Here is a 24,071-nt window from a genome sequence, read left to right on the forward strand (position 1 = left end):
ACTTTCTTTACAGTGCTATTCTCTATAACACCTTTATGTATTTCATTTTCTGAGTCATTAAGGCCATCTCAATTGATGCAATCTGCCAATCTTGCAATATAGTTGGTATCAGCTTTGAATACAAACTACTAGACTTAGGCTCACTGATCCCGTCCATTGGCAGCTGTAGAGGAGATTAAATAAGCATAATTTTTAGCCAAACTGGCTGGCAAAGATCAGGGCCTGATCCAAAACCTGTTGAAGTCAATGGGAGTCTTTCCATTGATTTCCACAGGCTGTGGATCAGGCCCTTGAGGGAAGAGGAGAGCCCTCAAGACTACAGATGTTCCTCTGTGCAAATACAATGCGGCAGGGGCTTTCTGAATTTTGTAGTGGAAGCCAGGCACGGGGGCGGGGGGAGCGGGAGGAGGGGAAGGAGACAAGGGAGGACATGCTGGGGGAATAGTGGTTCTGTGCAGTTTAAGTTCTCCAGCAAACAAGCAGATTTTCAGCAGAGAGCTAGTATTGCTAAATCAGCTCTGTGCTTTACCCTCCCTCCCCTCTCACTCAGACAGATGTCAGAGCCAGTGACAACACTGCTGCCTCAGGAGCCAAGCAGCTAGGAGATTAGCGGACAAGGGAAGAGAGAGGAGAGTTTGAAGGACAGAAGGCTTGACTCTCAGGATCTGCGCAGGTACCCCCTGTTCTCAGTGTATCAGCAAATCCCACTTTATACAAGGGGATGATGGCTAGTGTTTTCTACAACACACATACTGTTGTCTGGATATACTGAAAGAAGGACAGGAGACATTTGACATAGGTTTAATCAGGCCACAACTTTATTATTAGATGTCTGGGACTACCCGGCAGATACCAGTGTACAGTGCAGGTAACCCCATGTTTATTCCATAATTACCTGGGGGGCTCTTACCAGCTCCCTCTCTTTTTCCATCCATGTCCCTCTGGCAAATCCATTGCCAGGACCTTACCATCCACCCCTTCCTCGTAGAAGGGTTAAGGTGAGCTATAAGAATGGGGGGTTGGCTTCCTGCCGTACCAATCACACGAGTCCCCAACTGCCCCCCATTCGTTCCTTTAATGAAAACTTCATTTTAAGTCCTTTTCCAAACCATTTAGCCGGTCACTGTATACCTTTCCTGTCCTCTGGTGTCTGTGCCTTGTCATGGCGGCACAGCTTGCATGCTCTAACGATCCCCAGAGTCTGTGTCGGCAGGGGCTTTTTGCTCCTGGTAGGGTCAATCATGCCAGATTGGTCAGTGGGGAGGGGTCAGACAAAACAGACACCCTGGTCCTCCAGGTTGGGGGTTAGGCACAAGGCTAACAATCCTGTCCAGTAAAAAACAAAATATGTTACTGAAACAGCAATGTAGAAATTGACCATTACTGTGTGTGGTGGCCTTCAGGAGTCAATGACCCGTATGACTGCCAGTGGTGAAAGCTGAAAGGAAGCCACTGGCATGAAGACTGAAGTGCTCAACACCAAGATAAAAACCAAACATGTTTTTTGGAACATACAATGTACAAAACAGGGAGGCTAGCTCAGGTCACAGCAGAGATGAGACACAAAGATGGACACCTGAAGGCAAGCGAAAACGAAGTAGCCCAAAACAACCTGGTGAAGAGTTGTGGAAGCCGAGCTGAAAAACCTGGGGCACAGCTGGGGAACCATTGAAAGACTTGCCAGAAACAAACAGGAGTGGAGGAGCTTTGTCACTGCCCTAACCGCCAGAGGCCTAATAGGAACATGATGATGATGTACATCTTTCCTATGGAGTACCTGCATTGGACATCCGCTACAAGGAGGTGCCAGCAATGAGCTTGGCTGCCTCCTCCCCACACCCAATTGGGTTCCCAGACATCTCCTAATGCCATCTTTTATATCAGTTAAAAACATGACAGCACCTAAGTCAGACAGGTGAACCCCATGCTCCCGAAACAACTGCTGCCCTATATACTATGCCAGGATGTGAAATTACTGACCCTTTTATGGTCCCAAGGAATTTGGCCACCTCCCCATTCACATACCTCCTTGCCTTGTCCACTCTGGGGGCATGGGGGGGGGGCTCATGGCTCCCCACCAGACCCTGCGCTGAAGCATGTCAGACCAAATCATGTTAACTCCTGGAAAAAGTTCAAGGATCAGGCCCCAAGTCCCTCCTCGCTCTGAGCATTAGTTCCGCCTCTTTAAGCATTCCCAAATCATTTCCCGCAAGATGCACCATAATTATATCTGGGAGCCGCTGGCGGGCCCGCACAGCATATAGCATCGGTATTAGTTGATCCCATAACATGCCCCTGCTTGCATGCCAACTGAGTATCGCCTCATCACTGAAGCCCAGCTGCAGACCCTGTGTCTATGGGCCCAAAAGACAATACTACACCTGCAGATCCACATCACCTTCTGCACGGCTGGTTGTCCAATATCTGTAATGAGATTATGACAAATTAATGCTGACTTACTGCCTGAGGTCTTACATACGTTTGGTACACATCCGAATGCCAACGCCCAATTGTCTCTGCTCCCATACTTAGCTGTGCTGCTGCTGTTGCCACCCTGATTCTGAATGAGTGGGAACCAAATTCATGGGCTGGCAGCCCCAACCTCATCAGCCCCCGTCTCAACATGGTAACAAATTGATATGCTGTGAGGGGATTCCCGTCACCATGCATAAAAAGAGGGCTTTTCCCCTTTGGCTGTATAACCCTGTAGGCCTTCAAAGCCCGAACTGAGCAGACCCCAGGCTCACCACCCTGCCAGAGGATCACAGATTCATCCCGGCTGACTTGATCTGTCTTTGACCGTCACAAGTGTAATATCATTGAATGCTCATGCCATTGTATATCCCGCAATTGCAAAGCCCTTCCTGTTGAGTCCCTACTGAACCCAGGTACTAGTTCACTGATTCTGAAAGCACCAAAAACTGCTATCAAGAATGCAGCCCTGAACAAGGCTGCCTCCTGTCCATTATGACATACGTCGCCAAGGATCTGTACAAGATCCTTAAGTATGTAAACCATGATGGGACAACGGGAATCCACCACGGGGCCACCGGTACGCGACCACCCAGCCAAAAACCTTTGAACTAAAAAAACACTGCAAGGATCAGGATAACCATTTAGCCTACTAATGAATGTAATGGCAGAAAGGCAATTCAAGATTGTGGAGGATGCCAGTTGATGGTTTGTCAATGACAGCATGTACTGCAGCACGTGTTCCTCTGTAATGGGCCATATTGCTGACTGGCCTTCCTCATCCTGAAATTGCATGAAAGCATTAAAACTTCTCTCAAGTGCACGGAGCAACTGATCTCCGCACCACACTGACAACCATTCTACGCCAAAGTTCCATAGCACTAGTGGCAGCTGCCTGGGTTCCCGGCTGGCTCCTGGTGCCAACTCCAGATATCTGTGGACCTGAAAATGAGACAAGGCATGTGCTATAAATGGGATAAGAACCCCCATTAAAAAACCCAGCCCATAAATTTGACCCATTGGCTTTGCTAGAGAATTCCCACAGGAGGCTTTAGCCCATTCCAATGTTTGAAGCTGGCCCTCTGCACCTGCCTGCCTTCTATCACCCATGCCCTATTCAAACAGGGCCTACCTGCAGGTGCATTTGTTCTACCCTGCATCCTGTACCTCCCCTCACTATTGTGGCAGGAATGTGCTTTATGAGATCCAAAACATGTTTTGCATGTGTACCCGAATGTACAGATGCTGCAAAAGCCAGTGCTATAAAGACATGTACTCCTGTGAATGTATTGCATGCCCACCCGATGCTGCAACAGCAACTGCTGTGATTAGATGTAGGCCATTGAATGTATGTAAGGAATGCAGCCTTTGCAAGACACCACTCCCAAGGCTGTCCCCATATTGGAGGAACTTAATTAGCCTGTATCAGCCATGCAATACCCTGCATCTGCTTACAGGGATGCCCCCCTCCCGACAAACTGAGACAGTTTCTGGCTGGCCCATGTGATACTGCATCTTTTTTTTTTTTGGGGGGGGGTAACCACTAGTGCCCGCAATCCCCACCTTTGCCACATCATTTTGGTATGGGATCCTGAACCACCTCATGTACCTCTCCCCAAAGCCGATCCAAACACCTCTGCAATTGGGAACCTTTATCCATTGTTGATTTAACTCACCCCTCCCCTCGGTGTCTGCCTTGTCTCCTGCAATCACCTGAGTGGAATGTCCTAGAACTGCGTGAACCATTACACCTTGTACAGCCTGCAAAGCTGTGGAAACAACCTCAGACACAACAACCCTGATTACTTGCATCAAATCCCGGCTGACTGTCCCACCACTCAACACAGCCAGCTCACTTGCCTGGGTGAGTGTTTCACCTTAAGCCCCCCTTGCCCAAGCCTGATAGGCTGCCCTTGGTAATGAAAGGCACTATCCCAGCCTCTCCAGCCCCTTGCCCTTGTTGCAAGAATCCTGCCCTTGGCTCACCCCGGCCCAAATCACTGCACTCTGCCTGCCCTGTATGGGGTTTGATTTCTTCCCAGTTCCCTGTCCCATTGACACTAACTGGGAGGGAAAAGCAAAATTCCACCCCCCTGCTGTCTCCTGCCCACAGCAGATAAAACCAGAAACCCTGTTCCCTAAATCTCTGTGCACCGCACAGCTGCTATGACAGGAGGGCCACACTCCCCCCACCTCTCCTCGTCTGTATCCCTAGGGACAGAATCCGGCTCTGAGATGCCTCGCTACTCACCTGCACCTCCCTTTGTGAATTCACTCTGCTATGCCTGCCTCGCCCTGCCTGAACCATGGGAAAGGGAGAATTAAGCCTCCCGCTGTTCCTTCCGGCTCTCATTAGCCTGTCTCCGCCTGGAGCCATGCTGGGACAAGGGCCTGCTTCTCTATTCTGGGACTCAAGTAGGAGGAGGGCTTTCTCCCTCCTCCCTCTCCCTGATCTGCTTCCACGTGGAGTGGAGCCCAGTTAAGCTGTACCCTGGAGATTTGCTGCTAGTTCAGGGGTGGGCAAACTTTTTGGCCCGTGGGCCACAACTAGGAATAGAAATTGTATGGCAGGCCATGAATGCTCACAAAATTGGGGTTGGGGTGAGGGCTCTGGGTGGGGGTGCAGGCTCTGGAGTGCAGCCAGAAATGAGTTCAGGGTATAGGAGAGTGCTCTGGGCTGGGACCGAAGGGGTTCGGAGGGCAGGAGGGCGATGAGTGCTGGGGCAGGCGTTTGGGGCGTGGGGAGAGGCTCAAGGGTGCAGGCTCCGGGTGCAACTCCCAGAAGCAGCGGCATGTCCCATCTCTGGCTCCTCACAGAGGTGCAACCAGACAGGTCTTCATGCTGCCCCATCAGCAGGCACTGCCCCTGCAGCTCCCATTGGCTGTGGTTCCTGGCCAATGGGAGCTGCAGGGGCCATGCTTGGGGCGGGGGAAGCATGCAGAGCTGAGCCCCCTGGTTTCCTCTATGCATAGGAGCTGGAGAGGGGCTATGCCACTGCTTCCCGGAGCCACGTGGAATGGCCCCCAACCCTGCTCCCTGGCTGGAGCGCCAAAGGGGGGCAAGCCCCAGACCCTGCTCCCCAGCGGGAGCTCGAGGGCCGAATTAAAATGGCTGGTGGGCAGGTTCTGGCCCGCGGGCTGTAGTTTGCCTACCCCATGCTAGTTCCTGCCTTTATTCTGGGACTGAAGTTTGGGGGGGAGTGAAGGGCTCCTCCCCACCTCCTTCTCCCTACTCACCGCCCTGCTTCACTTCCATGTGAAGCCGAGTAGAGATGAACACTGGAGCCTTCCTGACTCAGCCTTGGTCTGTGTAAAAAGAAGGCTCCCGGCACCGTGCTGTTCCTTTTCAAGCCCTGCATTCCCAGGGGATGAGTCACTGATCGCTCTGCCCCTTTTGCATGTTTTCAGCTCTCCCTATCCCTCCAGCCTTCACTGGGCCAGACCAGCCAAACGCCCCCCTCTCCCCCTTCCTCCGCTTAAAGGTGCACGGTGATCATTCTGAGCAAACAGGAGAACCTGGACTTCACAAGATGGTTATTTCCTTTTCAGAAGAGAAATGATTTGATGCACTCATAAGATACTGTTATTAATCGAGTAGCAGAGGATACAAGTATCAGAGGGGTAGCCGTGTTAGTCTGGTTCTGTAGAAGCAGCAAAGAATCCTGTGGCACCTTATAGACTAACAGACGTTTTGCAGCATGAGCTTTCGTGGGTGAATACCCACTTCTTTGGATGCAAGTAGTGGAAATTTCCAGGGGCAGGTTTATATATGCAAGCAAGAAGCAAGCTAGAGATAACGAGGTTAGTTCAATCAGGGAGGATGAGGCCCTGTTCTGGCAGTTGAGTGAAAACCAAGAGAGGAGAAACTGGTTGGCAGTAATTGGCAAGCCATTCACAGTCTTTGTTTAATCCTGAGCTGATGGTGTCAAATTTGCAGATGAACTGGAGCTCAGCAGTTTCTCTTTGAAGTCTGGTCCTGAAGTTTTTTTGCTGCAGGATGGCCACCTTAAGATCTGCTATTGTGTGGCCAGGGAGGTTGAAGTGCTCTCCTACAGGTTTTTGTATATTGCCATTCCTAATGTCTGATTTGTGTCCATTTATCCTTTTCCTTAGAGACTGTCCAGTTTGGCCGATGTACATAGCAGAGGGGCATTGCTGGCATATGATGGCATATATAACATTGGTGGATGTGCAGGTGAATGAACCGGTGATGGTGTGGCTGATCTGGTTAGGTCCTGTGATGGTATCGCTGGTGTAGATATGTGGGCATCGAGGTTTGTTGCATGGATTGGTTCCTGAGTTAGAGTTACTATGGTGCGGTGTGCAGTTACTGGTGAGAATATGCTTCAGGTTGGCAGGTTGTCTGTGGGCGAGGACTGGCCTGCCACCCAAGGCCTGTGAAAGTGTGGGATCATTGTCCAGGATGGGTTGTAGATCCCTGATGATGCGCTGGAGGGGTTTTAGCTGGGGACTGTATGTGATGGCCAGTGGAGTCCTGTTGGTTTCTTTCTTGGGTTTGTCTTGCAGTAGGAGGCTTCTGGGTACACGTCTGGCTCTGTTGATCTGTTTCCTTATTTCCTCATGCGGGTACTGTAATTTTGAGAATGCTTGGTGGAGATTTTGTAGGTGTTGGTCTCTGTCTGTGGGGTTAGAGCAGATGCGGTTGTACCTCAGTGCTTGGCTGTAGACAATGGATCTTGTGGTGTGCCCGGGATGGAAGCTGGAGGCATGAAGGTAGGCATAGCGGTCGGTAGGTTTTCGATATAGGGTGGTGTTAATGTGACCATCAATTATTTGCACCGTAGTGTCTAGGAAGTGTACCTCCCGTGTAGATTGGTCCAGGCTGAGGTTGATGGTTGATGAGGATACAAGTACTTTCTCTGTTGAACAGGAACATTAGATGGGGCAAGAGCAATGTGTAGTTTGCAACTTGTCAGAATAGCAGAGCAGAACTGTACCAGGAATCAGCTCTCTGTTCAGACCATCAGCCAGACTATATTCCTATCCATGGCTATTTCCCTCAGGATGCTACTGTGTGCCTGGGTAAAAAACTCAGAAAACACCTTAAATACAACCTAGATGGAGCTACTATAAGGTGGGTGCATAACTGGTTGGAAAATCGTTCCCAGAGAGTAGTTATCAGTGGTTCACAGTCATGCTGGAAGAGCATAATGAGTGGGGTCCCACAGGGATCGGTTCTGGGTCTGGTTCTGCTCAATATCTACATCAATGATTTAGATAATGGCATAGAGAGTACACTGATAAAGTTTGCGGACAATACCAAGATGGGAGGGGTTGCAAGTGCTTTGGAGGATAGGATTAAAATTCAAAATGATCTGGACAAACTGGAGAAATGGTCTGAAGTAAATAGGATGAAATTCAATAAAGGACAAATGCAAAGTATTCCACTTAGGACGGAATAATCAGTTGCATGCATACAAAATGGGAAACGACTGCCTAGGAAGGAGTACTTCTGAAAGGAATCGGGGGGTCATAGTGGATCACAAGCTAAATATGAGTCAACAGTCTAACCCTGTTGCAAAAAAAGCAATCATTTTGGGATGTATTAGCAGAAGTATTGTAAGCAAGACATGCGAAGTAATTCTTCTGCTCTACTCTGTGCTTACTAGGCCTCAACTGGAGTATTGTGTCCAATTCTGGGCGCCACATTTCAGGAACGATGTGGACAAATTGGAGAAAGTCCAGAGAAGAGCAACAAAAATGATTAAAGGTCTAGAAAACATGACCCATGAAGGAAGACGGAAAAAAAATGGGTTTGTTCAGTCTGGAGAAGAGAAGACTGAAAGGGGACAGGATAACAGTTTTCAAGTACATAAAAGGTTGTTAAAAGGAAGAGGGAGAAAAATTGTTTATCTTAACCTCTGAGGATAGGACAAGAAGCAATGGGCTTAAATTGCAGCAAGGGCGGTTTAGGTTGGACATTAGGAAAAACTTCCTAACTGTCAGGGTGGTTAAGCACTGGAATAAATTGCCTAGGGAGGTTGTGGAATCTCCATCACTGTGGATTTTTAAGAGCAGGTTGGACAAACACTTGTCAGGGATGGTCTAGATAATACTTAGTCCTGCCTTGAGTGCAGGGGACTGGACTAGATGACCTCTCAAGGTCCCGTCCAGTTCTCTGATTCTAAATTTGAAAGGATGCTTTACTTCTGTTTAACCACACCACCTTCACTACTGTTTCAGTGAGACGATATAATTTCCCACTCAAATGTCTTTAAGTGCTGGACTGTTAACCCAACTCATTAGGATGCTGCAAGAGTCTTTTGTATAATGATTTTAAGTCAAGTTAAGCCCTTTCATGGAGTGCCTCATTTCAGTTATTTAATTAAATACAGTGACCAGTTTAATATGTTCACCACTAATAATAAGATTAATAAAAATTTCAACAGAGAGAGAGGATTGAGGTACTGTAGGGATGAATAATGGCACCGTTCTGGAGATGGTGATAAGCAAGTAGTTTTCCAGATGAGGAACTTATGGAAGGAAAAATAAATTTGAGGATTTCCGGTCTTGAGAGAAAAGCTAATGTGTGAATTCAGAAGAGTGCTGGTGAAATCAGAGACGTGGTTCTAAAAGGATGGCTTGGATGATGATACATTCATTTTCAGGTAGCCATTTCCAGTCAGGGAAATTTGATTATGACAGAAACACTTGATTATCTATCTGGACTAAAATGCACCTCTACTTACATAAAAGTTCATGGTCACTCTTCAACAACATTGTGATGAAAACCAAGTGCACAAATCGATGAGAAAGAGTTAATGGGTTTTCAATCTTCTGTTTACTTTTTCAGCCTCATATTGATTATGTTGGGCACCAGTAAAGTGTTAAAGAAACTTTCCACAGTCTGTGTATCAAGAAATGTGTGTAAAGATGGTCACAGCAAGGTTAAACATTGTTAGTGTGATAGTCTTGCCAGAAGAAAGAAAACAAAAATGTTTTTCTTAGCAGAGGGATTTTGTAGCTCTTTCCCACAGAGAAAGGGAGGAATAGAGAGAATGTGTATTGAATCAAATACAAAATGCCCATTTAGGGAGCTCTAAAGCAAATCAGCTTTCCTCCTCCTTCATGATTTTAGTTTTTAATTTAACTCCACATTCCTGTCCTCCACCTGTTTCCAGAGAAATTATAAAACCATGATAGTATTTTGGTTGTTTTTGCTCTGATCTTGTTGTACTAAATCATCACTTTGTACTTTCTGTACACTGCCTGAAAGGAGAAGAATCTGTGTACAGAAATAAATCCATTGTGGTGAGGAGCTATCTTGGCTGGAGCAGTAGCAGGCCTGCAAATCTGAGGCTTTTATTGAGAATCTGGAGGGAATTAAAGAAAATAAAACAAGGATACTTGAATATCTTGACTTTTTTTTTGTGCTTAACAACATTGGAAAGAAAGCTCTCTCAGTTGTAGCCTCTAAATTACAAGAATAATTATAACCTGTGTCTTTCCAGCTGTCTTTCTACTCTCTTCTGAGAAATTGCAACCTTATTTTACACAAAATGTCTCAGATGTCCCCGAATGTATCACACACATTTACAGTGATATATCTGAGAATTAGGCTTCTGGACTTTAAGTTTCTTTTTTTCTAAATTTTACCTAGCATAGACAATCCATTTGTTTTAATTCATTATAAATGTTCATCCAATTAAAGTTTTATGCTGGAAACACAAACTATTTATTTACGTATTACTGACTAGTGTTGCCTTCCAGATAAGGACCAGCTTCTACAACTTTTTTCATAGGAATATTCTTCTCTACTCACAAAAGTAGTCTCATTTAGCTTAATTTAACTACTCCTATAAGAGAAGATTTGCTGGACTGGGAACTTCACCACGACGAGTCATGTTTTTCAGAGATAGAAAAGCTGCTTTCTATAAACTACATTTAACTTGAGATTAAGCTATGAAACCATCATCCCATTTATCTTGGGACATCAGGTGAGACAAAAATAGCAGTTTCAGAGGTGGAAGTTCTTTTGTTACTGCACTGAAGGATAATTTATTTTTGTGATCCATAAATCTTACTTAGATGGTAACAAATGACTTGCTATTTGATTTTGTGTCTACCTCATCCTCTCATGTTATAGTAAAACAGAAATCTGTTTTTTCTTGCAAAATAATTAATCAGGATACCATTACCTCTGGATAACTGTTGGCAATTGATTTACAATCTGATTTAAATCACTTTTGCATTAAAAATAGCCTTGTGCAGAAGCACAGGAGAAGACATTAAGTTTTGACTAGTAACTGGTACTAATATGGAGTAAAAGAACAACACTTCCCATAACTAAATTTAGCTATCAATAATCATGACATAGTCAATATCAAATATGCCTACAGATTTTTTACATCAAGCAGTATTGCTCAAGCACAACAAACAGATGAATGTTAAACACAAACTTATTTTTGATTTGAGCAAAACATGTCCTGACACATTCTGGAGGCAGATAAAAGCTATAGTTCAAAGGAATGCATAAATAAGAAGTGATCACATTGCTTCTGTCTGTGTTTAATCAAGTAATTATTATAAAAATGGTTGAAGTAAATATTTAATTTTTGTTTATATAAACAGATATTGCTTTCAAATATAGGCTCAGATCAATCCCTTTTATGGAAAGACCAGTGGAAATGGGTCTAGGGAGAGCAAAATTCCACAACGGATCCTCTTACCAAGTTCTCTCCCCCCCCCAACTCATTTCCAAGAGCAGGGGGGCCATTTGTCTCCTCTATCCTTGCCTTTCCCCTAATGAACCATGTTCTGACTATAGAACCAATGGACTATTGCCCCCTGGCCTCTCTGATAGCTTAGCTCCAGTGGGGTTCTGCTACCTGGGCCTCCCATGCCTGCAGCTGTCGCTCTCCAGAGCTCTTTGTAAGTGGGGGTTCCGCCTCATCAAAGTATTTCACACCAGTGGTAATGCAGCCTGGAACTGTATTCCTAGTCATAGCGGTCTGCACAGGCTGCCTCTTCCCAACCAAGTACGGTTGGCTCCCTCGCACTCACCCAACATGAACCCTGACTCTGCAGAGACCCTTCCCTAAATCCCAGGAAAAGAAGGGTGGCCATTCCCACTGCCTCTTCTCTGCAAGAAGAGGTTAGATCTCCGGGTATGAATCTTACCCACAGTAAGTATGGTATATAGTCACTATTTGGCTGCGTTTCGCTGTTCCCGGCCAATGGGAGCTGCGAGAAGTGGCAGCCTCAGATTTGCAGGCCTGCTACTGCTCCAGCCAAGATAGCTCCTCACCACAATGAATTTATTTCTACACACAGATTCTTCTCCTTCCAGGCAGTGTACAGAAAGTACCAAGTGATGATTTAGTACAACAAGATCAGGGCAAAAACAACCAGTTAACTGAATTCCTTTGTCTCAAGGTCCAAGCTTCTTTTAGTAAATGACCATGAAAGCTCAGTCACAGCCACACAGTTTCCTTCTCAATTGCAGAAGAACATCTTTTAATTTTTATTGGAATGAAAGCAATGCCCATTCCTGGCTCTTCCAGGTGGAAGCTAAAGTAAGTGTTTTAAGGAAACACAAAGAGACACGAGTACTTAACTATTCCAGACTTTTCTTAATCAGACATAACTCCTTGGTTCATCTTTCACCTATTTATTTTAACTCTTGTGTTTTAAGAAAGAATTCTTAATTTTCTGCTTCAGTTTCCTATATATGTATTATTAACAACTGAAAACAAAATAACCAAAAACATTAGAAAAGTCCCCTTCATCTCTCATGCCACTATAGAAAAAGGTTATGAGCACAGCTCCTAGCCTTATCAATTCCGCCTGTTAAATCTTAACTAGATATGGCATGATTCAAGACCCTCTTAAGTCAAGGGAAAACTTCAGCTGGCTTTGGATCCGACCCATAGAGCTAAGCTGTGCCTGGTAAGTGCTGGTCTGAGTAGTAGTGATGCTGAGTCTCATGCTATTGGGAGGAATGGGAGGGGAAGAGGAAGGGGAGGAAAATGCAGGGAAGGATTTTGCCTCTGAAATCCCTCCCTAACTCCATACTGTGCACTGGAAAGCTGGGTCAGCCCCATCCATCATTTTCACCTGCCCACAGATGGTCAGATTGTGAACCCCTTCACTGAGATTGGTGAACAACTCTCCACAAATGGAGTCCTGCCCACTCGCCTTGCCAATCTGAGTAAAGGGTTCACACTCTGGGCCAAAGAATAGACGGTGGCAAAGGGAATATGGCCATATCACAATCTGCTTTCCGTGATAGAAGACTGTTCTGTCTGTTGTCACTCTGATATCGTCCTTATTATTTGGACTTCTGATGTAAATCAGACAATTTCATGGACTGAAGTGGAATTAACCTGTGTATACCAGTGAATTTTTTGGCCTCTAATGCTCCTTATGACACAGCCCCTCCTCCCCAACAGCAACAATAAATCCCCTTTAGATTATTTGCTATCCTTTTCTTAATAATGTATCTGCACCGTTAGTTGCTACTTTATTTACTAACTTTTATATAATGCATTATATAATTTTACTAGGGCTGCCAATTAATCGCAGTTAACTCACGTGATTAACTCAAAATTAATTGTGATTAATTGCACTTATAACAATAGAATACCAATTGAAATTTATTAAATATTTTTGGATGTTTTTCTACATTTTCAATATTGATTTCAATTACAACACAGAATGTAAAGTGCCCAGTGCTTACTTTATATTATTTTTTTTATTACAAATATATGCACTGTAAAAATGATAAACAAAAGAAACAGTATTTTTCAATTCATCTCATACAAGTACTGTAGTGCAATCTCTGCAGTTACACTTTCACAATAAATTTTTTTTTGGTTAAATAATTGCACTTAAAAACAAAACAGTGTAAATCTTTAGAGCCTACAAGTCCACTCAGTGCTACTTCTTATTCTGCCAATCGCTAAGACAAACAAGTTTGTTTACATTGACGGGAGATACTGCTGCCTGCTTCTTATTTACAGTGTCACCAGAAAGTGAAACAGGCATTTGCATGGCACTTTTGTAGCTGGCGTTGCAAGGTATTTACATACCAGATATGCTAAACATTCGTATGCCCCTCATGCTTCAGCCACCATTGCAGACAACATGCTTCCATGGTGATGATGATTGTTAAAAAAATAATGCGTCAATTAAATTTGTGACTGAACTCCTTGGGGGTAGAGCTGTATGTCTTCTGCTCTGTTTTACCGGCATTCTGCCATATATTTCATGTTATAGCAGTCTCGGATGATGACCCAGCACATGTTCATTTTAAGAACACTTTCACGGCAGATTTGACAATATGCAAAGAAGGTACCAATGTGAGGTTTCTAAAAATAGCTACAGCACTCGACTCAAGGTTTAAGAAACTGAAGTGCTGTCCCAAATCTGAGAGGGACAAGTTGTGGAGCAGGCTTTTAGAAGTCTTCAAAGAACAACACTCTGATGTGGAAACTACAGACCCTAAACCCCCAAAAGAGAAAAATCAACCTTCTGGTGGTGGCATCTGACTCAGATGATGAAAATGAACATGCATCAGTCCGCACTGCTTTGGATCATTGTCAAGCAGAACCCATTATCAGTATGGAAGTATGTCCTCGGGAAGGGGGTTGAAGCATGAAGGGATATATGAATCTTTAGCGCATCTGGCACGTAAATATCATGCAACACCAGGTACAACAGTGCCATGCAAACACTTGTTCTCACTTTCAGCTGACATTGTAAACAAGAAGCAGGCAGCATTATCTCCTGCAAATTGTAACCAACCTTGTTTGTCTGAGTGATTGGCTGACCAAGTAGGACTGAGTGGACTTGAAGGCTCTAAAGTTTTACATTGTTTTATTTTTGAATGCAGGTTTTTTTTGTATATAAGTCTACATTTGTAAGCTCAACCTTCAGGATAAAGAGATTGCACTACAGTACTTGTATGAGGTGAATTGAAAAATACTATTCCTTGTTATTTTTACAGTGCATATATTTTTAATCAATCAAAAATATAAAGTGAGCACTGTATACTGCACTGTGTGTTGCAACTGAAATTAATATATTTGAAAATGGAGACATCCAAAAATATTTAAAATAAATGGTAGTCTATTGTTGTTTAACATCACACGACTACAAAAAATAATCTTGCAACAGCCCTAAATTTTACCTGTTTGATATTGTGTTTTTTCTGCAAAGTGCATTTGATTTCAACTGAATTCACACTCCACCCTATAGCAAAGATGTTTTATTATTTATACCAATTTTATTGTAGTTTTAGTCACCAGGGTTGACAAGTTTCCTCTAGAGATTGTTTTCCATAATGTGGCAAAAATAAACAATTTGAAGCACAAAGGAGGTATCATTAGTTGAGATTCCTTCAGAGCAGGGAGACTGAAAACCATGCAATTAACCTAATGCTTTCAGTGATTACTGACATATATGAAGCGATTTGTGTTCCTATTGTGGCAGCAGCATTATTAAATTAGTTTTAATTATACAGGCATGACAATTAAATAGCTTTTCCATTTTGAAAGATTCTACAGTTTCAAGTGAGGTTCCCTGCACTTCTTGTGCTGGTAAGAGCCCTGAAAGCAGAATAAATATTTCAAGACACACTGGTGCCCAGCATCATTGATGCACCTGGTGCCTTGCAGACAAGGTTTGTCTCTATTATGAAAATCATGCATTGCTGAAAGCAGAGCGTCAGTCATAGGGACAGCTGAACTGATTGCTGAAAACTGTTTGACTACATAAATAGCCAAGGATAAACTGTGTTCAGCACCACCACCTGGCCTCTGAACAGTCTGTATTTAGTTAAAACATGTTCAGCACTGATTCAGTTGCACCCACTTATTACACCTGTTGTCAGCAACAGGTAACTTTCCATAGTGACACACGAGACATGATCTCTGCTCCCTCAAGACATGAAGAGGTTGTTAATTAGTTATTTCACCCCAGTTGACCTCTTTGCTGTTAGGTCCCTTTTCTCTTTTGTGAATTTTGGTTTAAAGCGTTCAGATTTACAGTTGTGTGCACAATGTTTATTACACCATTCAGTGGATCTATCTTTCTATGTTATACTGTATGGTTGATGCCTCTAAAATATCTAACTTGTCTTTTTAAGGTTAATCAATACTAATATAGTGATTTGTTATTTAGTACATGCAGGAAATGTAGACAAAAATACATAGTGTAACAATAGGTGAACACCAGTGGGGACTGAAACTGCAACCTTCCTCTGAGTTCACATTCCTTTCACAGCCAACTGCAAATCAGCTTCCAGAATCACATGTTGGAGATAGTTGGAAACCACCACTTCCAAGAGGAAGTCAAACAATGGAATGATTATATTCAGGTCATTTGGCACAAGCTGGTTCCTTGGCTGTGTCTGTGGTTGACAGCGATGGAAGTGCCTCTGGGGTGGTCTTCGGATCGAGTTGCTTTGAGTCTGATTGAACGACTTTGTCTTTTCTGGGAACAGTTTCCCTTTCATTCACTTACTGCAAGCTCAGAGAAATTTTCAGTACATACTGTGCTCTGCTAGAGAAAAATCCTGCAACACAGGCACGGTCCTATCTAATAGTGTAAAGTTAATGTTCCCAGTGAGCAAACAGAGCATCTTTTCTTCACAAGTCTATCCACTGACCACACTGATCTTGGCTATTCTGCTTTCTGAGTCCCTTCTAAGCAGTTTGCCCCTTCTCAATATGGAGCATCCAACCAAAAATTGCACATTTTTCCCCTCTTTATCCATAGGTCAAGCTACAGAATGTTTCAACACAAAATTTAAAGGAGGAGAAATTAAATCAGGATTCCTAGACTCTTGCATCAGACTTGCTGACACATATACTGTGGATTTTATTGTAAAAAGAAGCAAGGGGTTGTAAATCTTGCATTTGACATATTAAGAATTTGGACACGATGGAATTATTATTGGCCACAACTCATAGTACTGACATGCTGAAGGTAACTTTACTTAAAATGGCAGTTAGTGAGATTTTAAGAAACGCCTGCCCATCCCATGATTTAAAAAACAAAACAAAAACCCCACAAACAAAAAAACCACAGTGTAGCTCTTTGAATCTTCAAACACTCCAAATTTTAAAACCGACAGACAACTAATCATAAATGCCTTCTATCTCCCAATTAGGAAGTTAATACATTTTCCATTGTACACACTTTTCAGGTGTTTCGAGGACTTATAATAGCACCGTGTTTATTTTGGAAACAGTTTTATATGTCCAAAGTAACACTTCTATAATTTTAAAAAGCATTCTATTTAAAAATTTTAATTATGAAATAAAAATAAAAATAGTTACCTTACCCTGAATGCTGTTACCATGATGATGGATAGCCACCAGAGCTTTGTAAATTAGAGAGATTTGACGTGTAAATAGCCAGCTTATGAAGTGGAAGGAAGGACTTGTGGTTACGGCACAGGACTGTGCATCAGGAGATGTAGGTTCAGTTCCTAACTCTACCATTGACTTCCTGTGGGACCTGGAACATGTCGCTTAGGGCTTGATATTTCTATATGCTGATTTTTAATCAGGAGTCTTCAATTTAAAAAAAAAAAAATTATGCCTTAAGCAGTTTTTCCAAAGATCAGTAGAATGATTCATAAAAACATGCAATACACAAAGCACTGAGAAACACAAGACATTCCAGTAAAATAACGTACTTGCATAAATCCACAGCTCTGGGTAAGGAGTTCACAGTTCAGGGAGGGCATAGTACAATGGTGGCTCTATTACCAGCCAAAACCTGGTGAAGCTACTCTGAATTACTTCAGCTGACAGTAACCCCAAGAGGTCAACATGATAGATTGGTGGCTCATAAAAACACCCAGCTGCATTCTTTTTTTCCTGGCTCTGGCCTCAGACTAGATATGGTTGGCCTAAGGGCTACATTATGCTTACTGTATGTCATGGAATTTTGTTTCTACGCTGGGGTGAGCCACCAGCTTTTTGGCTGCTTTGTGCCACTGGTGTGGTGCAAAGGAGTTGCACAATTGTACATGGGCATCTCTGCATTGAATGAAGCATGTAAGAGCCATTCAGCATTATGGGAACAGAAGGACCTGGATACCACGGGGGAAAACCCTAATAAAAAATATAATTAAAATAATGCTCATTAATGACTGTTGAAACAAAGAAAAAAATCCAATTTAAATAACCAACTTCACCAGTTACAAAAGGATTAAATTTTATCAGGTTACCTGCTCAAATACTCAACTGCTAGGGTCAATATCTAGAGCAGTGCTGGGTGACCTGCGGCCAGTCACGGTAATCCACGGCCACTGGGAGCTGCGGGCGGCCATGCCTGCAGATGGTCAATGTAAACAAACAGTCTTGCGGCCCACCAGTGGATTCCCCTGACAGGCCATGTGCAGCCAATGGGCCGCAGGTTGCCCACCACTGATCTAGAGATTATTCTAGTTCTATTTCATTTACAGGTTTTTATAACATCCAGTAGCATATTTTGAGGCAGGGGGTCTGTGCAAAAAGACTGTATCATAATATGTACGTACCAAAGGGCTGAACTAAGGTTTCATGGGCAACCTTATTTCTGGCATTTTGTGTCTCTTGAGTGCTTGGCTTTGCCACTTTAATGTTCTTGAACATAGATTTTTGGATTCAATTAATATAGAAGTTCTCCCCCCCCACCCCCCAGTAACTTACAACAAATGGAAAACTCTAAAATGTACAGGACTCAATTCTCAACTACAAAGCTGTACCAATTTACATCACCTGAGGCCCTGGGCTCATAGTACATACAAAGGCCAACATTTCAAAGTGGAGTGCCTGAATCCATGTTGATTGTGAATAGAGCTGGTTAGAAATTTTACAAACTTTTTTTTTGCTGATTAATCTAAACCAAAACTATTCATGAAACAGAGGCAGTTTTGTCCAATCTCCTGACCTGAAATATTTTGGAAAAAAAGATAGTTTAAAATTGATATCAAGATCCGGTTGTGACATTTTCAAACTGGAAAGTTTCAATTTTTCAAGTCAAAATAACTGTTTCAACATTTTAGAAAATTTTGCCCAAAAAAAGCTAAAGAGGAAAAAAATCAAAATGATCACAAAAAGTTTCAATTGACCTAAATCTTTTTAAAAAGATTATTTTTAGGGGTTGGAAAAAATTGATACTTTTACTTTTTTGTCCTGGTTTGTCAGGAAGAAGAGAGAGGATCAAATTATGAAGATCTGTGATATCTATGGTGAGTGGTGCATTGTTTTGGTGCCAGAAGAGAGCTGGGCCTGATTTATAAGCAGTGCTTTGGATACCACTATCATAGTGGTATCCAAAGGATAACGGCACCTGTATTCCCCCATTTAGTCCACTCTAGGTGTGCCCAGTCGGGTCTCCGGTTTCCTCCATCCCCTGAATGCTCAGTAGGAAGAAAAGGGAGCTCTGGAAGGGATATTCTCATCCTCTCTCAGTTCATCTATGCACAGCGTGGCCACCAGCTCCAATTTCTTCAGATCAGTAGCAGACACATCTTGCTGCTAAGATAAGTTCAACAGCTGCTGTTTGTTTAGTGGTTCTTAATTCCTGGTCCTGTCTCTTTTTGCTATTCTTTTCCTGAAAAGATGGGGAACCTCTTTTTCTTTGTAGTTTTTCCTTCCATAGTACTTGCTTTCAAAGCTATTGGAACTGATGGCAATTCACACGGTCATAGATCCCATACACAGTGCCGCTATATTGTCAAGTTCAGGATAATTGCATCTGCATCCCCCAAACCACAGTCCACTCCAGGAGTCCCCAGGTCTCCCACTGTCACCTGTCTTTGAGCAGGAACCTGTGTCCCACTCCCTTCTGACTTGGGGTTTAAAGGGTGGACAGCTCCCTGCCATAATCCCAGCAAGCCAGTTTGCCTAAAGCCAACACCCCAGCTTTGCTTTCTCTCCAAGGCCTATGAACAGTTTTGTTGCCAGCAGTTACAGAGCTTCCTCGGCAAGCACATTATTCTTAAGGTAAAAGCATTATAGGGAAAACATTAAAAAACACTAGACGTTCCTATAAGCGTGCTAAAAGCTTGCCAGAGGTCACCCGTTGGTGTTACAGGGCCCTAGTATGTAAATGTCTTTTCAACCCTTCCATGAGGGTTGGGGACCCTGTTTAGGAAGAAGGTCCTTTCTGTTTGCTGGATCAGAGAGAGGGCCCTGAGTCAGTTCAAACTCATCCTTCTATATCGGAAGTCCTTTGTTTCCTAGTCTGTGGGAAATCCAGACTCAGCCAATATATGCAAACACCTAGGGGGGAAGGGGGAGCTTTGTGCTTTTCTGGAACTCTTTACTAGCCCAGAGTAATCACCCCCACCATTTTTGGTACCTGAAGCAGCTGTGGTAATCCTCCCCCATAAAGTATATAGGCTTGTGTTCTAAACTATTCATACATTGAATACAATATTCCCCAGAGATACTGCCTGGGGGTTACAGTTTCTGCCACAGGTACCACTGCTCTCCCTCCTTGCCCCCATGACTCCTGAGTAGTGAAATTACTATTTTTGCATTTAGGTTATGCTACTGGCCACTTACAAATTATCTCTGACATCATTCTACACTGCAGATAACTTTTTGAACAGATTAGTAAAGTGCTGACTAAGCTTTTTTAAAGAATGAAAGGTAGGCACAAATTAATTCTCAATCATTGTGATCATAGCTTAGAATTTGAAGGTGGAAGGCAACTTGGGTGAAAGTGTTCATGAAATGATGAGGTCATGATTCTAAGAAATTGGTAGGAGGGAAAATAGAATTAAGACAATGGACTTCAAGAAGGCAGACTCAGAGTTGGTAGGTAAAATTATGTGGAAACCTGATGGCAGGTTTTTTTAAAGAGGCATTATTAAGAGCACAAGAGCAAATTATTGCAATGCATAGGAAAGATAGGAAGTATGGTAAGAGACCAGCCTGGCTTAACCAGATCTTCAGGGAACAGAATGTAAGTGTCATACAAAAAAAAAAAAAAAGTAAACTAAGTCAAATTAAAAAGAATGAATATAAAAAACCCACAAGCACATGAAGACCAAATTAGAAAGTCCAAAGCACAAAACAAGACTAAACTAGCTTAGCATATAAAGGGTAACAAGAAAACATTTTACAAATACATTAGAAGCAAGAGGAAGAGTGAAGGTAGGGCAGGACCATTACTTAACAAGAGAGGAAAGACAGTAACAGAAAACACAGCAATACCAAAGTGTCAAATGATATTTTTGTTTCACTTTTCACCAAAAAGCTTAGTAGTGATCAGATGACTAACATAGTGAACCTCAGTGTAAGTGAGATTGGATCTGAGGCTAAAATAGGGAAAGAACAACTTAAGAATTACTTAGACAAAAAAGATGCCTTCAAGTGTGCAGGGCCTGATGAAATACCTCCTAGAATACATAAGGAACTGGCTAGCAATGATCTTTGAGAACTTGTAGAGGATGGGAGGGAAGAGGACAAATATAGTACCTGTATATTAGAAAGGGAATAAGGGCAACCCAGAGAATTATAGACCAGTCAACTTAACTTTGATACCCAAAAAAATAATGGAGCAAAAATCAAACACTCTATTTGTAAGCACCTAGTAGATAATAAAGTGATAAGTAACAGACAGCATGGATTTGTCAAGAACAAATCATGTCAAACCAACCTAATAGTTTTCTTTGACAAGCCTTGTGGATGGGGCAGGGGTAGCTGAAGATGTGATATCTCTCAACTTTAGAAAGGCTTTTGATATGGTCTCACATGACCCTCTGAGAAGTAAACTAGGGAAATATAGCCTAAATGAATCTACTATAAAGTGAGTGCACAACTTGTTAGAAAATCACACTCAAAATAGTTATCAGTGGTTCACAATTAAGCTGGAAGCTTCACCTTCATTTCCTTTGCTTTTATTTTAAACAGTGCCTGGAAACAAAACATTTCATTCAACCTGAAATGAAGTTTGTCAACCTTTTCTGATTTGCCAACATTTTTTGCGATGTTTGGTTTCAGTTTGGGCTAAGCTGAATTATTTCATTTTGGGGAACTGCCAGCAAACTGTAAAATCAGTTATTTGCCTCATTCTAGAGCCAGCATAGCCCAGGCACTTGAACATGCATTCCGATATATGTATGGTTTGGGGAGATGTAGCTAGTCTGAAGGAGTGAGGTAGAAGCCATTCTGTACGCAAGCATACTGCTGTGGTCAAGTTGTGAAGAAAACACTGCTAACTCACTCATAAGATAATGCTTATTGAGCAGGCTGTACAAAATGTTTTCAGATGTCTGAAGCTGTTCTGGCATCCCTATCTAGCTGCCTGTGGAGCTTGGACATGAGGAGGCTGCAGCATAGTGCTACACCAGGACCGGCACCAAACTCTTCTTCCCTCTAGCAGCTGGTCTGTGGTATTGCATTGTGCTTCCACAGCTTCCCTGCTGCCACATCATGAATTCTCTCTGTCCTCATTAGATTTTTCATGCCAGGGATCTTTCTGTAGCATCAATCATTTTTCTATATTACCTATCACCAAGCACCATAGGAGGCATAGACAGCAGCTTGGAATTATGAGATACGCCTATTAGCTGCATTTCTCTGCTCAGCTGATCAGTAGTGTAAGAATTAACATTTTAAACCTTCAAGTATCAGAATTAACAATTCATAGTTAAGTTACCTCATTCATAACATTCTCGGAGCTTTTTTTCAGGCTGCTTGCAGATGTGGAAGGTAAGCCTGTTTTGGCTGATGTTTGGTTTCTGTTTTCAAAGTTATCTTCACAATCAGAAAGGCTAAAAAAAAAAATCAAGGTTTAAAAAAAAAAGAAAGCTTAGACTCTGAAGCACATTTCTGCATCAAGTGGGGTATTGTATAGCTAATGCACGGCTGCAGAATTGCAGACCACAGGGGGTTCCTGCCTGCCACAGTAGCAGTCCACTGACTTTTGCTCCCACTAACAATTCAGGTTGCATAATTTTTAAGGGAATACAAAGCATGCAGCAACATGCTATGTAACTTCTAGTATTTCTCATACCTTTCACACTTACCCACGGTGACCACTACAATGCAGACCCATATTACTTTACAAGGCAGTAGTGTGAGATTCAGTATAATGGTCCAATGAGCGAACAATGTTATATTGAGGTTTTTTTTTTTAAAAGTAATTTGTGAGTTTAAAGTCTAAGTCTGATGCTATTTAGTAAGCTAAGAGGCCAGTGCCATAATGAGTTTTATGCTCATTTTAAAAAAGCTGTGGAGTCTTTGGGTAGGGAAAAGGTGTGACTGTCTCCCCTTGAAGTTTTCCCATTCACAGGGCATCTGGAAGTCACTGGGGTTTCCATGACCTTCTCTTGTGTTGCTGGAGGACGAGAGAGAGCGAGAGGAAGATGTAACTTTTCTTCACTTAAATTATTTATAAGCCTGCTACTTCTAAACAAATGGAAATGGCAGGAAAGCCTAAATAGTTTCAGGTACTTTAAACAAGTAGATCCCATGGTGGTAATTTGGCAACTGGCTGCTTTTACACCAACATATCCTACAAGTGGGCAAATACAGTGTTTTGCATTATAGTTCATCCTGGGTGGTAGCTAGGATACTGTATTCTCTCCTATGCACAAGCCACTGTAGGCTCCAAGCTACCACAACCCCCTTTCTGATAGGTAGCCAAGAGCAGATGAGCTAATCAGTCAGGCCTGCTGAGGAGAGGGACAGATCAAGGCACCTGGTAAACATGAAGTAACAATTTAATTTAGTGGATATATGTTAATGTAACACCAAAGACTGAGGTGAGATTCTGGCCTACATGTTCTTAAAATGGTCATGCAGGTTAACAAGCCAACCAAGTGTTAAATTTAATCAAAGGATATTTTTTGTTACCATGGGCTTTACAGAATTTTGACAGTTGTACAATCTAAACTTGATCATCATCAACATTCTGGATGATCACAAGTTAAAAACTGGAGAGGTTATACATACCTACAGGTTTTTCAGGCACTGACATTCCTCAAAAGACATACTGGTAGGGAAGCATATACTTTGGGTAAGTGAATCATCTCCCAGCTGAGGTTCATCCAAAACTCAGAGTGAGTAACTTTGCTGTAAAATGCTTAGGAGCCTGATTCAAACAAAGCAAAGCAAGGGATGGCTGAACATAACAAAAAAGGGTGTTAAAAGAATTAGAGGATTACAAACTCATTTTCCCTTTCACTTCCTCCTTCCTTGGAGCATATTTTTAGAATTCAGCATGTGATCTGCACTAAAACATTCACACAGCAACATCTAGTTTCACTAACTCCACAATCAGGACATCATTCATGGGTCCACAAATTTGCAAAGCTACTAGCCCAAAACAAGACCAGTACAGGGAAAGCTCAGTAGCAGCTGCAGCACAGCCATGTGCTAATAGATGCAGAGTAGGGATACCTGACTGTCCCTCAGACCTAGGGGCATATGGGTGTATATACAGCCCACTTACTTCAGCTGTGCCTTCATTTCTGAGATTTCACCAATAACTCATAATAAAAATGCAAAATATTTAAAATCTGCTCACTCTGTTAGCTTTAGACAAGAGTGTCTCAAGGGAGATCACCTTTTCTCTTTCCTGATTTTGACTGAAGATAGGCCTCTTATTCTAGGTTTCCTTAATGG

At 42.7% G+C, this 24,071-nt stretch overlaps 1 protein-coding gene across 13 annotated transcripts; it reads right to left on the minus strand.

Moving 5' to 3' along the window:
- Window positions 1–815: 815 nt before the first annotated feature.
- LOC120371256 lies at window positions 816–24,071 on the minus strand. Of its 13 annotated transcripts, XR_005584236.1 has the most exons (6): window positions 23,400–23,836; window positions 22,472–22,782; window positions 22,102–22,216; window positions 16,781–18,378; window positions 2,382–2,424; window positions 816–1,326 (listed from the first exon to the last, which is right to left on the minus strand). XR_005584236.1 is itself a non-coding variant. In XM_039486848.1 (5 exons), exons 3-5 carry the CDS (start codon window positions 22,498–22,500, stop codon window positions 2,803–2,805), a joined length of 756 nt encoding a protein of 251 aa, XP_039342782.1. In that variant the 5' UTR covers window positions 22,501–22,782; window positions 23,400–23,538; window positions 23,974–24,071; the 3' UTR covers window positions 2,455–2,802. The 13 variants fall into 13 exon arrangements, 5 of the variants coding, with proteins under 5 accessions (XP_039342782.1, XP_039342781.1, XP_039342780.1 ...); XR_005584229.1 differs by lacking the exon at window positions 22,472–22,782 and having other exon boundaries at window positions 16,781–17,012; XR_005584230.1 differs by lacking the exon at window positions 22,472–22,782 and having other exon boundaries at window positions 16,776–17,012.

Source organism: Mauremys reevesii, linkage group 9 (assembly GCF_016161935.1).
Source record: "Mauremys reevesii isolate NIE-2019 linkage group 9, ASM1616193v1, whole genome shotgun sequence".
NCBI lineage: Eukaryota > Metazoa > Chordata > Testudines > Geoemydidae > Mauremys > Mauremys reevesii.